General features: G+C 40.5%; 1 protein-coding gene and 1 long non-coding RNA gene across 3 annotated transcripts in view; one reads left to right on the forward strand and one right to left on the reverse strand.

Moving 5' to 3' along the window:
• The window catches only part of Cd109 (CD109 molecule), a 101,223-nt gene that overhangs the window by 64,911 nt on the left and 22,281 nt on the right, over nt 1–14,031 (forward strand). For both annotated transcript variants that reach the window (XM_005073758.4, XM_021229342.2), the window contains exons 18-23: nt 1,256–1,397; nt 2,048–2,165; nt 4,174–4,287; nt 7,743–7,961; nt 8,696–8,840; nt 10,048–10,224. In XM_005073758.4, coding sequence (XP_005073815.1) covers nt 1,256–1,397; nt 2,048–2,165; nt 4,174–4,287; nt 7,743–7,961; nt 8,696–8,840; nt 10,048–10,224 — 915 coding nt within the window. The remainder of the gene's footprint in view (nt 1–1,255; nt 1,398–2,047; nt 2,166–4,173; nt 4,288–7,742; nt 7,962–8,695; nt 8,841–10,047; nt 10,225–14,031) is intronic.
• LOC121137501 lies at nt 1,310–13,176 on the reverse strand. The gene is made up of 3 exons (XR_005874753.1): nt 13,128–13,176; nt 8,591–8,696; nt 1,310–1,685 (listed from the first exon to the last, which is right to left on the reverse strand). It is a non-coding gene; the product is annotated as an uncharacterized LOC121137501 (long non-coding RNA).

Consider the following 14,031-nt stretch of genomic DNA (forward strand, 5'->3'; position numbering starts at 1 on the left):
AAGATTCAAAGCTAACATCCAAAAAATGAGCGAAAACATGCCGGCCGTCTCTTACCCTCTCTCATCTCTGCCTGGCTTCCAGCTACCGTTCTGACCCCCTTGTCCATTGCCTCCTAACATTGTTTCCCATAGCGCCGTTTTTCATGTTGATGCCAGAGCTGACTTAGCAAAGCACGTGTTACCTTATGTTCTTCTTTAGCTTAGACCTCCAGTGATCATTATGTGCAAAATGCAGTCCAAAGCCTTTAGTATGACTTAGGCACTCAAAATCTGAGCCCAAGCATTCCTTCTCTTTGCACTGATGCCATTTTTATCAAGGACTCACTGTGTATTCTGGAGACTGCTTTGTACTCGACTTAGCTTTTTCTTCTTCGTGTGCTGCTCTCTGTCTCAAGACTTAATGAAAGGAAATGTAATGCAGACAGCTTACTGCAGAAGGAGTAATTTCTACTGAGATTCCTTTCACCATTCAGATTCCTTGTAAAGTTAACTATTTTCTGTTCAGTAGACCTTATATATTGTCACCCTTTCATGTTTACTGCAATGTTTCTATCTTCTCCATAGACTGTAAAGAGATTTCATTGTAGTAACCTTTTATTATAGCCTTGGTACCTACCACGCCATGGTGTAATTTTCTTTGAATTATATTTTAAATTAAAATTTCTTGAGACATGGTCTCTCTACATAGTATTGGTTGTCCTGAAAATTACTATGTAGGTATTCACCTGCTTCTACCTCCTGAGTGCTGCTGGCTTTAAAGGTGTACACCACCGTGCTTAGCTCATATTTTGAAATAATTAGACTTACAGAAAATTGAAAAAAGGAGATAAATGACACAAAGTCTGTGTAGCCACATACATTTTTTAGATTGTAAAATCCAACAAATGAACTAACTATAGTGTCTTAGGTTGACAAAATGAGCTTTCAAAGGAGAGTATAAAAGTCACGTGGGTTTAAAAAGTGATGTATTTTAATAATTTAACTTGAAAATAGGCAACTAAACTTTAAACTTTTCAGTTATTGACATGGGACAGAGTACACTGAAAAATATTTTTAGTTCTGAGGTCCCTGTTCATGTGTTTTGGTAAGTCATCTGATTTGTCTGCTGCTCAGGCTTCTTCAGAAAATGAGAGAGTTGAATAAGATAAATTCTACAGCTCATTCTGCTGCTAGGTCACAGGTTCTGGGAGCCAAACTTGCAATACTTTCTCTCCAGTGCCTTTTCCTTCCTCACCATCGCCAATGTTTGTTGCAGATGATACCGCAGAATATTTTGATCGGTCTGCGGATGAAAATGAGGGAAACTGGATTGGTTTTCAAGACTTTTCTTTGGTTAGCAACCCACATGTCAGGAAACATTTTCCAGAAACATGGATTTGGCTAGACTCCCACATGGGGTAAAGATTTGTAAAGTTCTTTGTTCATTTATGTTTCACTTAGTGTATATTTTGGGGAATACTTGCCCACTTTCTAATGTGTTTGAAGCATAAATATTATGTGTTGATGAGCTAAGTAGATTAAGGAGGTTGGGGTTTCAGTGATGTTGAATGAATCTAACTGTAGTGTTTGGTTGAGACACATGCAGATCATGGCCATAAAGTATTAGCAAGGACAGAGTGAGCCTTTGTAGAATGAAGGGTGAATTAAACTTCTTTGAAGTCTCCTGGTTTTTGTTGGAAGAAAACCTGTAACAGAATTGATAAGAATTCAAACAAAAACAAACACCCACAAAGTTATCTGTAAATTGAGAGAGGAATATTGGAGTAAAGCTTAAAAACATATTTAAATAAAAATTTGTGAAAATATAGTAATCAATTTTGAAGGTGTGAAGTTTGTAGAAAGATTTTGTTGGAGCACACAAAGTATAATGCTATAAAGTATTTCTTGAGAAATTGAAATGCTACATGATTTTAAACTAAGATATGTAAATGATATATATGAAAATTAAAATTCTTCTAAAATTCTTCCAAAATTTGTAGTTATGTTGACTTATTTGGAATTATGTGAAATCTTGGTTTTGTAATTTCTGCATTTGTCTTGACTTCAGATCCAAGTTTTACCAAGACTTTGAAGTTACTGTACCCGATTCCATCACTTCCTGGGTGGCTTCTGCTTTTGTGATCTCGGAAGACTTGGGTCTTGGGTTAACAACTGCTCCAGCAGAGGTAGTTACAGAAGGAGGTCTCTCCAGTCTGATGAAACCAATGAGGCTCAGAAACAAAAGACTACCCAGCTTTATTTATCACAGTTTACTGTGCCTTCACCCTTCTGCTTTCATCTGTGTTACCATCTTTGAAAACACTATTATTATTATCTACACATTTATTTGTTTATTTTTTGGTTTTTCGAGACAGGGTTTCTATGTATTGTTTTGGAGCCTGTCCTGGAACTCACTCGGTAGACCAGGCTGGCTTTGAACTCACAGAGATCCGCCTGCCTCTGCCTCCTGAGTGCTGGGATTAAAGGCGTGTGCCACCAACTTATTTATTTTATGTGCATTAGTGTTTTGCCTGTATATACGTCTGTGCGAGGGTGTTGAATCGCACAGAACTGAAGTTACAGACAGATGTGATCTGCCATATGGGTCCTGGGAATTAAATCTGGGTCCTCTGGGATAGCAGGGAATGTGCAACGCTTTTAACTGCTGAGCCATCTCTCCATAAGAACAGCAGATATTCTTAACCTGTGATCTATTTCCCCAGCCCCTATTTGGTTAAAAAATTTATTATTGACCTGATGTAATAACTTCCAATGGCCAGATTACTTTAAAGATGAGCACAGCTTCTCAAAGCGTCTCCTAGTAGACAGTCCTTCATGTCTGTGCTTGGGAATATGAGGATCATGAATGGCCTTAGCCCAATAGGTAGCACTCCAATTATACTTGAAAGCATCTATAACAGATATTTTATGTTGCCTCATTACCATTCTCAAGTGAAAGTTGTAGAAATCAAAGTGCTTTGGGTTTGTATATGGAATTGTGGAAGTTCAGGTGGTTTAAATAGATTCTTTATTTACATGAATATCTGAGCAAATATTCAATATCTATATAGATACTTACTTGACACCTTCAATTATAGGATCTGTAGAGTCAAATGCACCAAGCAACACATTATGTTTCTATGTTCCAAATAACAAATCACATACTAATAATAGATAAGTCAAGAATCATGAGGAATACAAGACAGTAGTTGTTCATTGTTTGGGACAATCCTAAGTATTTACTGTAGATCTGCTTTCCACAAAGTGCCACTAGTGCCCTTCAATCACTGTGACCATCTAAAATGTCCAATGTACAAATGGCCACCTAAGCCTGGCAGTATGTTCAACCTTTTGACATTTGTGAGATGGTCTTGGCATCTACAAAGTTCACAATTAAGAAATATGCAACAAAATTTCAAAAAAATAAACATCTAGATAAAACCTTCTATGTTTAATTTTGTATTGGTCCACCTTTGTGTTGGCTTTGCCGGCATATGGCCCACAAGGGCCTGGGCTGGACATACCTACTAGAGGGGCTTACTTCTGTTGTTGAGACCACTGGCTTAAAGTAACCAGGTTCAATTTCAGGTAGGGGAGTGGGGCTTGGTCTCTCCTGTAGGTTTGGTAACAGTTTCAGAGTTGAGTCACCAAGAGGCAGATAGGTGTGTCTGTGTACATGTGAGAACACAATAAGCAGAACATTGCTGGGTGGACCACATTGAGATTTCCCCACATGAATCTCAAGCAGGGACTGTTTGATTGGAGAGTTAACTTTTGAAACAAATTATGGAGTCAGTACAGACTGAATAACAGAGGGACAACTTGTTTTGGTATCAGAGAGAATGGGATATGGCTCTGGCACTTTCCCTTTTAAGTAATATGAGCCTGTAGTAGTCTCAGAGATTTATGAACACCATTTCTTAATAGATAAAAATGGAACATAACACCCTTATAGGGGTGTAATGATTGCATGAGTAATTTATGGAGTGCTTGGTCTCTGCTGGGTCCTTAATGTAGTACAGTGGTTACTACGCTCAATAACAGTCAAGTCTTTATTTGGTTGTTAATTGGTGTTGGTTGATAGGCCAGAGGATACCTCTAAGTGTTATAGGCTATACAGGATATTGCTCTTAACTGTATGTAATTGGAAGCATTTGTGTCTGAATTAAAACATATTCATTGTGTTCTTTCTAGCTGCAAGCCTTCCAACCGTTTTTCATTAACTTGAATCTTCCCTACTCTGTTATCAGAGGTGAAGAATTTGCTTTGGAAGTGACCATATTCAATTATTTGAACGATACCACTAAGGTAATGCGCCCAAAGTTTTGTTGATTATTTACACTTTGAGACAAAATAGAGGATGGAGAATCAATTGGTTGCATGGTACTTGAGCATCAGGGTCTCTGAGCATTTTTTTTTAACTTAACTTTTTTGTTTTGGCTTATGTATGTTTTTATCCTTTTAACTTGGTAAGTTACATGTTTAGAAAAATTTATTCTTTGACAACTTCACACCTGTATATGACACATTCCTGGTCACACTCACTTCAGCCTCTCTCATCCTCCTCCTCCTCCTCCTCCCAGCAGGTTTCTCCTCCAACTTCCATGTCTTTTCTTTTTCTTTTTTGTATCGTGGCTCACTTGCTTTTAACAAGGGCCACCACATGAGCACGTGTGTGGAGCTGTTCACCAAAGTATAGACAGCTTTCTGGTTGCTACACCACTGAAGATAGGGACCCTCCCTCCCTCCACAGTCATTAGAACTTCCATTAGCTCCTTAAGGATGGGCTGGACCCTGTGAGTGCCTTACCCAGTCGTAACTGAGTGTTGTTGGCCAAGTCTTGGCATTAACCTCTGTTCATTGCATTGACCAAGGCTGAGGACAACACTAACCCATGGGTATAAACAGAGAGTAGGCCTCAGGAATAATCAGGAGGCAGTTGGTTACAACTATAGCTGTCAACCCACTGTTGCCCCAATGGGCAGATCTTGCCTGACAGATGGTGTTACAGCATACAAGATCCACATATGGGCAATTATTTTAGTTAGGGCAGCTCTTACAAAGGAAAACATTTAATTGGAACGGGCTTATAGTTTCAGAAGTTAAGTCCATTATTGTCATGGTGGGAAACATGGCAGCGTGCAGGCAGACATGGGGCTGGAGAAGAAGCTGAGAGTCCTACATCTTGATCTGCAGGCAAGAGCAGGAGACTGTGAGCCACACAGGGTGCAGCTTGAGCATATGACTCCTCAAAGCCCACCATCACAGTGACGTACTTCCTCCAACAAGGTCACACCTACTCCAACAAGGCCATCCCTCCTAGTAGCGTCATTCCCTATGAGTCTATGGGGGTCATTTTCTTTCAAACCACCACAGTAATGTCATTGATATTTTTTCTCCCTAATTTACCTACATAGCAGCTTTTGGCATTATGAGGGTTAGCCAACAAGGAGGAAGTTTCTGGCTTAGTTGTAGCATGATTTTCTTTGTAGGATAACTAAAGTGTGTGGTATCTTGAGCAATAGGGTCTTACCAAGACAATGGAAATAACCTATATTTTTCTGGGGTCCTTTGGTGCCTCCCTGACCAGTGACTCTTAGGGAGCTATCACATGTCTGACACTCCTCCAAGCATTTTGTACTTTGCTAGGAGATTGAAAACATCTTCTGCTTATTAATGTCTGTGTCTGTCATTAGGATCTTTGCATATTCTCTTATTTTTCCAGTACATATCCTTCCATTGATCCCAGTAACTTCCTTTTAGTCTTGAAGATATGCCTTTCTCTCTTCTATTTCCCTGCGTTTCCTCCTGGTCTTCGGTATCCAGAACGTGTTTTTTATTCTTATTACCATTTTGTACCTGCTGCAGTTGGTAAGAATTTATTCTCTCTGAGACAGATGGCAGCCAGGATTCTTTTCCTGAGAAACTTCACCCACTACTCTGTTATGTTTGTTGTCTCCATGGTTATATAGAGTATTATGTGTTCAGGGACTTATTTTGTGAGTCATGTTCCTGTGTCTCCTTAGGCAGTTTGCTGGAATGCAGGGCTTAGGACTTATCTACTGTTCATGCTGCACTTACAGTTGCCTTAGCCAAATGGTTTGTTTTCTTATTATCTGAGATGCTGTACTGTCTTTAAGTATGCACAACCTGCACAGTAAATCAAAATGCTTACTTATTATTTTTTTCATGTTGCAGATTAAATGGGTACAGGTCTACCACTGAGCTATTCGCTCAGGTCCAGCCTTTTGTTTTCTAACTGTATTTTTAAAATAATTTATTTATTCTTTTACATTTCATTTTATATTCCAATCACAGTTTTCCCTCCTACTCCTCCTCCTGCCTCCACCCCACCTCCCTCAGTCCATCCCCACCCCACCCACTCTTCCTCACAGGCAAGGGCTCCCATAAGGAGTCAACAAAGTCTGGCACAATAGGTTGGCGCTGGCCAAGTCCCTCTCCCATTCATTAAGGCTGAGCATGGCATCCCACCATAGGGAGTGGGGTCCAATAAGCTAGCTTATGTACCAGATTTATATCATGGTCTTACTGCCACTGAGCATGGCATCCCACCATAGTGCTTTGTAATGTGGTCAGAATGTTATAGTATAATAATGAACAGATTGAGAGAAAGCCTAATATCCAGTTGACCAATCATTAGCAGATAACTTAATGTGATTAGAGATTCTTTATCTATTTTATGAGAATCATAATCACTATGCAAAAAAGTTGTCATGAGAAAATAAATTGGAAAATACTTTGTGAAATGTAAGGCCCATGCTCGTTGTAGAGGGAACCACCTATAATCCTAACATTTGAGAGGCAGAGTCAGGGAGGATTGCTGCAAGTTTGAGGCTAGCCTGGCATACATAATGAATTCCAGGTTTACAAACTCAAAACCCTCTCATACCTCTGGGCATAGTGGTGTATAACTTTGATCCCAGAACTTGGAGGGAGTGGTAGAGGCAGGAATATCTCTGTGAGTACAAAGCTAGCCTGATCTACATAACAATTCTCAAGTCAGCCAGAACTACACAGTAAGACCGTGTCTCAAAAATAAAACAAAACAACAAAAACCTCAAGCCTGGAAGAATACTATTTAAGGAGAATAGAAAGTTTTGTCATTTTAATACACGTTTGTAGATTAGATATGTTTTAGAGCTGGCAGTAATAGTGTATGCCTTTAATCCCAGTACTTGGGAGGCAGAGGCAGGTGGATCTCTAAGTTCAAGACCAGCCTGCTCTACAGAGAAAGTTCCAGGATAACCAGGGCTACATAGAGAAATCTTGTCTAAAAAATAAAATAGAGAGATATGCTTTAGGACTTATGTATTAACCACACCTTTCATTGAATAATTTTTGCAGAGACTCTCAGTAGCTAAAACAATATTTCAACTTATTTGTCTCGTGCTTCCCTAATGGGACCTGTATCTCCTAGGATGGAACAGTTAAATTAAGTGGTGTTGAAACTATATTTGCAATGACCTTTTTGTGGATAGTCCCATCACTCCAGGGCCTTGTGTATCAAGTTAGTGAAAGGACTGGAAATGAAGCCAAAGAATGCCTTTCCCCAGTTGTATCTTGAAGTAGATAGGGAATGCATACAATAAATCTGATTTCCTTTCTATTTTTCCCTAATCTTGGTCTCATTTTTCTCCTGCTTTGAGTCTCATACTTGTAACAGCACTTAACACAGTGACAGAAACTCTGCAGAGGAGCATTTTTTTAATACTTAACTTGGGGTTTTGTATTTTCCTTCCCAGGTTGTAGTGCTCATTGGGGAAAGTGACGACTTTGATGTTATAATGTCTTCAAGTAACAGCAATGACACCATGTACCAGCAGGCTGCTCTGGTTCCCAGTGAGGATGGCGTCACTCTGCTTTTTCCCATCAGGCCAATACAGTTGGGGGAAATTCCCATCACAGTGAAGGCTGCCTCACCCACTGCTGCTGATGAGATCACCCAGAAGGTTTTAGTAAAGGTAAATATTTGGGTTATAAATGGATATAGTAGAAACAAAACGTGGAATTGAAGGGCAAATGGGAGATGGTGTTTGTGTGTCAAATTTGTTGCAATCCTAAAATGTCCTCTCCTCCACCCTCTTGGTAATACCTAGTTGTTTTCTCATCTGTTGGTAGAATATAACAAATGCATGCTATAAAAATATTGCCATTTTCCTCTTTAAGTCTGAGTAAGAAGCATGACTATTATTAGGACTCTCGAGTATTTTTAAGTAGTCATTTACATCCACAAACTGTGTTGTATTGGGATCCTGTTGGATCATGGTCAGGTTCATAAGTTAGAGTGGGCATTTTGGAACTCCTCCAAGTAGACTTTGTAGACTTTTTTGAGAGGACATTGTGCATAAAAGCACAGCCCAGCATAGATGGCCACTCTTGCTCTGGGGTGGAATTACCTTGGTTAAACTGATTTCAGTTAAGGTTATTTAGTGTCTCTGTATAACAACAGATAATCCACTCCTTAGTGTTTTCTTTGACACCTTTTCCCATTGTCATTTCCATTTCCATGAAATGCTTTCCCATTTTAACTAGAAAGCACATGCTTAACTCATTTGAAGTCAGAATCAAGAAACAGTAGGTAGGTACGTACTTGTGTGGCTGCATCCACAGCGGGCTAGGTGTTTGTCTTCCTACTTGCACACAATTCTCCATGAACAGATAAAGCAGTCATTGTGCTGTGTTCCTTTCTCCACAGGCTGAAGGAATAGAGAAGTCATATTCACAGTCTATCTTACTGGATCTGACCGACAACAAAGTACAAACTATCCAGAAGACTCTGAATTTCTCATTTCCTCCAGACACAGTCAATGGCAGTGAAAGAGTTCAGATCACAGCAATTGGTAAGAGTAGTGTGTGTTACCACGCTCTGGTTGATTTGCATGTGCTAATATCTTTTCATCTATTTATAGATATATTGTCTTACTTAGGCCTTATGGGAAGAGATTGTGGAAGGTTTTAGTTGGTGTCAACTTCTGTGACTTAGATCAGTGCTTTTCAACGTGCAGCACGCACGTGGAGGTCTTCCTTGACAAAGAACCCTGGTTTAGTATGTCTGGGGAGGGTCTGAACTTGGTACCTCTTCCCCCTTCCTTCCTCCTCCCATCTCACTTAAACTTCCTTCCTTTTTCCCCAAGATAAAAAACTGGGTACTATGCATCCCAGACAAGTACTTTACTCCTGAACTATATCACTGGATTTGTTTAATGAGATAAGGTCTTGGTATGCAGCCCAGGCTAGCCTTGCCATCCAGATCCATGCATCTCAGCTTCTTTGCTGTGATTCTAGGTATGCTTTACCATGCCTGGCTTGACTCTTTGAATTTCTGAGGTGATGGTGGTGCTTCTGGGGTACAGATACACCGAGTAGCAAGGCCACAAGCATGGTAGCTAGAGGGAGGAGTGTCTTATACAGCAGAGCTCCTGGACTCTGTGACTCTTGGCTACCGCTGAGGATCCTAATTTTACATAAAATGTTTTAAAACACAATTATCTGGGTTTTTCTCTAAACCTACTAAGTTAGAATTTCTTAGTCTATGGTCCGGACAAGTATAGTTTGAAAACTTCTCACCAGGGAGTCTGGTAAGCAAGACTTGAGAGCCCTTGCCTAGAACACTTTTCTTGGAAACCTTTACAGTAGGAACGTTACTTACTTCTAGTTACCTTAACCTAAAATGCTTTTAAATTAAACACAGCTTTTCCAGTGCACCAAAGTCTCCTTCAGAATTAAATGTCAATTCCCACCATTTTGATTTAAAGGAACGTTTAGTTTATACCCTGTCATTATTAAGGCAGAAGCCTCCCGACTCATCACATAATCTACAAGTTCAGCTCTGTGGCATTGCTCTTGCTTTGGTTGTGTCTTGGCAGAAGCCTCCCGACTCATCACATAATCTACAAGTTCAGCTCTGTGGCATTGCTCTTGCTTTGGTTGTGTCTTCTCTGCCCCACTTACTTCTATGAGAGATGCCTGTACTGAGCTGAGGCTGCCTAGGCCAGCAGGTAAGAGTGAGCGAGCATTACCCTCTGAACCAGTGCTTTGTGCTTTCAGGAGATATTCTTGGTCCTTCCATCAATGGCCTGGCCTCACTGATACGGATGCCTTATGGTTGTGGTGAACAGAACATGATAAATTTTGCTCCAAATATTTACATTTTGGATTATCTGACTAAACAGAAACAGCTGACAGATGATTTAAAAGAAAAAGCCCTTTCATTTATGAGGCAAGGTAAGCATTAGATGCACACTTTTGTTAAAAAACGTTTGTGTTTTATAGGTCAGGGTCTCTCTAGGCCATGTTTTCGAACAGATGGGAGTCATGTCTGTATGTGCTTGGTGGCACCAGACGGTCCTGATGTGCTGAGGTCGGGCAGTGGGAGGTTCCTCTCGTCTTCCTGAAGCCAACTGTTCTTTAACGGCTGCTAATTCCAAACTCTTTAAGAACCAAAGAGGAATGAATGCTCATTTGTAGTCGTTTATTTGCTAGTTTTCCTTGAGACAGAGTCTTATGTAGCTCAGGTTAGCTTCAGGTTAGAACTGTGTGTATGGAGTAGATGGTTGCACCTCTGAAAGTGAAAGATGTGACTCTATGAGCTGTGACAACTGCTCAGCTGTGGTGACCACCCTCATAGCAAAGTTAACCTGGGTTGAGAGACAGTAACCAGCGTGAGCTGTGCCAATCCAGGTAGGACTGAGTGGGAACCAAGGGTCACACAAAGAAAAGGTGACGGCCACAGAGTTTGGGATCTAGCTGAGTGCAGCCTGAGTTCTCATGTTTTCCCTCCATTAGGAGCATATATGACGCGGACATTCTGACTGGCTCTCCAACCCAGCAGCTGATAAAGGCCCCCCAGGAAGTTATGAGAGATCTAGCACCTGCTACTTTTTATATAGAGGTGTTGATTTAAAAATGCTATTCTTTTAGCTGGGAGGTGGTGGCATATGTCTTTAAGCCCAGCACTCTGGAGGCACAGGCAGGTGGATCTCTGTGAGTTCAAGGCCAGCCTGTTCTACAGAGTGCATTCCAGGATAGGCTCCAAAGCTACACAGAGAAACCCTGTCTCGAAAACCAAAAAACGATTCTTTTAATGTATATTTGTAGATCATTTATATTTTAAATGTATATACACAGGAACTATTATTTTTGAAAATTCTACTATAATTAGATTTAAGAAGGGGTATCAAGTGTTGTCTGTGTTAAACCATGGCATGTTGATTTTTAACACCTTGGCTTAAGAGTCATAGTAAGGAGATGCATAAAAGCTGCAGAGGAGCGTTAAAACTCTGTACTTTCTGAGAACAAGATTTCTAGTTTCAACTAGAAAGTACATACAGATTAGATTGGCATTTTATAATTTGATATGAATTCATTGTTATATTTTAATAAAGCAAAATAGCTCATAAAATGCCATATAATAATTTCATGTTTAAGTGTGCTTTGTGAACTGTAATTTTAGATGATCAAATACTTTGAACTCAAACCTTTAATTTTTATTATGTGCATATGAGTGTTTTGTATGCATGTATGTCTCTGCACCACATGTGTGCCTGGTGTCTGTAGAGGCCAGAAGATGTCAGATCCCCTGGGCCTGGGGTTACAGATGGTAGTAACCTACCAAGTGGGTATTGGGAACCAAACTTGGTTGATCTGCAAGAGAAGCAAGTGCTCTTAACTGTGGGGCCATTGCTCCAGCCCTGTAAATTCTATTTGAATGACTTGAGCCACTCAAAGAACTATTCATCCCTTGGAGGTGACTTGGCTTGTCCCTGTGATACTTTGCTTAGGGTTCTGACAGCTCAAGACCCAGTCCTTGCTCTTTCCCGAAGACAACACTGCTTGGTTGCTGTCAAACCAGCTTTTCAAAGCCAGCTAGAGATGAACCTCATGGTTTGTTTTTTTGCCTAGCATGACTGGGGCCCAGGGTTTCATCCCCATCCTGGAAACAAGGTTCCAAGTAGCCCTCTGGGGCTCTCTTCTGATGCTTATTGGTTGCTAGAAGTACATTCAGCCAGAGGGAGAGAAAGCTTTGGTCTGGTGTCATGGGAGAAAGGAGAGTGCCGTGGTTAAGACACTAGCCGTGGACACTATCTTGGGTCTGTTTCCTCAGCTACTCAAGAGTCTCAGTTCCCACCCGTAAGATGAAGTAATGAAAGTGCTTAGGTTGTATTGAAAGACCAGGAGTTAGAGACTCCCTGTTAAGCAGAGAGATAGGAGAGGGGCCAAAGCTAGGTAATAAAGGTGCCAAATTTTCAAAATGTTGGGTTTCTACCTCACCCTCCTGATTCAAGACAAAAGCCTAGCAGCTTAAAACGAAGGCCTTGGCTGGTGGCGCATTCCTTTAATCTCAGCACTCAGAAGGCAGAGGCAGGCAGATCTCTGAGTTTGAGACCAGCCTGGTCTATAAAGCTAGTTCCAGGATGGGCTCTAAAGCTACAAAGAGAAACCCTGTCTTGAAAAAAACCAAAGGGGAGGGGAGGAACAAAACAAAAAATGCCAAAGACTTTGTAGGCTTTTGTCTTCCACAGCACCCCTGGGCCAGTGAACCATCCTGTCTGTCTGCAAACTGACCGACCCTAAGTGAGACTCTTTAAAGCCACAGTCCTGGGGAGAGACTGAGTTTGCAGCTCCTCCTCTGGCAAGGGTCTCTTCTCTGTGTGCCTGCTGCGTGTGTGTTCCCTTACCTCAGTAAAACCCTTCTTTGGCTGAGGTGTTTGAGATTTCTCTCTTACTACTGGTTGCACTTCAGATTTTTCCTGCCTTTTAATTCCTTAGCTGGCAGAGAATAGGAACTCTATTCAAGACCCGAGACTGTATCATTTTGGGTGATTGTTTTAGCCATCTCCTAAGACTGTATCATTTTATATTCTTCGTTTAACACCATTTAAAACTATCTCGATTATTATCTGTATTAATACTTCAGTGGTGTGTTTAATTCTCTCTTCACTGTATGACCACGTGGGCACATCAGTGAGTCCTGACTGGGTGGATGAATGATCACCATCAACTTCTTGGACTTTTAAATTCATCCTTCTAGTGTGGAGGTCAGGGTTAGGGGAGTTCTGAAGTACTTCCATAGTGCAATGATTATCTGGAGACACTAATCATTCTACCTAGCCTTGGCATGTCCTTACCAGCCAGAAGTGGGACCCATGTCTCTGGCTTGCCCGGCAGACTCCATCTGAAACAGAGGGTAAATGTCTCCTGACATCACCCTTCATTGTGACATCAGAGTCTCCCTTTACAGATTATCTTACAAGTCTTGTAACTATAATGTAGTTTTTATTTTTTAAGACATTAATGTAGTTTTCATGTGAATAATGATGATTTAAATGTCACTTGGGAACCGCACATTGTCTTATTTAAGTCTTGTAAGCAACCAACAGCTACATCATTGTATGAAATAAATTTTGTTGTAGAATATTATTTTAAGGTCTGTTACTTTTGTTTATGTTCTGGAACATTTGTTTAATGATGCAAGGATGTGTTTTGTTAAATAAGATTCACCTGCAGTCAGGAGACTGCGTCAGCAACTAGCTAACAGCAAGTTGTAGGGAGGAGCCAGGTGGAGAAGGGTTTATAAGGAGTGGTGGGAGCGAGAATGAGAACTTCTTAGGAGACATGAAGAGGTGAGCTGCTTGCTATTGGCTCTCTGTGAAGCAGGATTCTGCCTCACTCTTTGAATATTGAGTTCTTCATTGGGACAGAGATTTAAGTAAGTTTTCTTAGTAGCTTTGAAAGAGTCGGTGGTTGAGGGAACAGAATTACCTCAGGCTCTTGCGGTCTAGCAACTGCTGGTAGCAGCAGAGTGGCAGTTGCTGAGTTGGATAGCTGTAACTTAAAAGGCTGAAACAATTAAAAGAAAAACAACACATTTTGCTGTCAAGAAAAGAAAGTAGGACTGAAATATGAAACTGTTTCTGACAAGGACAGGAAATCCTGAAACTGTTTGGTAATTGAAAGGTTAAATCTATTATTTTCCTCAGATAATTTTTTAAATTAAATTTAAATTAAAATTTTAAAATTAAATTTTGCATA

Source organism: Mesocricetus auratus, unplaced genomic scaffold (genome assembly GCF_017639785.1).
Source record: "Mesocricetus auratus isolate SY011 unplaced genomic scaffold, BCM_Maur_2.0 Super-Scaffold_100691, whole genome shotgun sequence".
Lineage (NCBI taxonomy): Eukaryota > Metazoa > Chordata > Mammalia > Rodentia > Cricetidae > Mesocricetus > Mesocricetus auratus.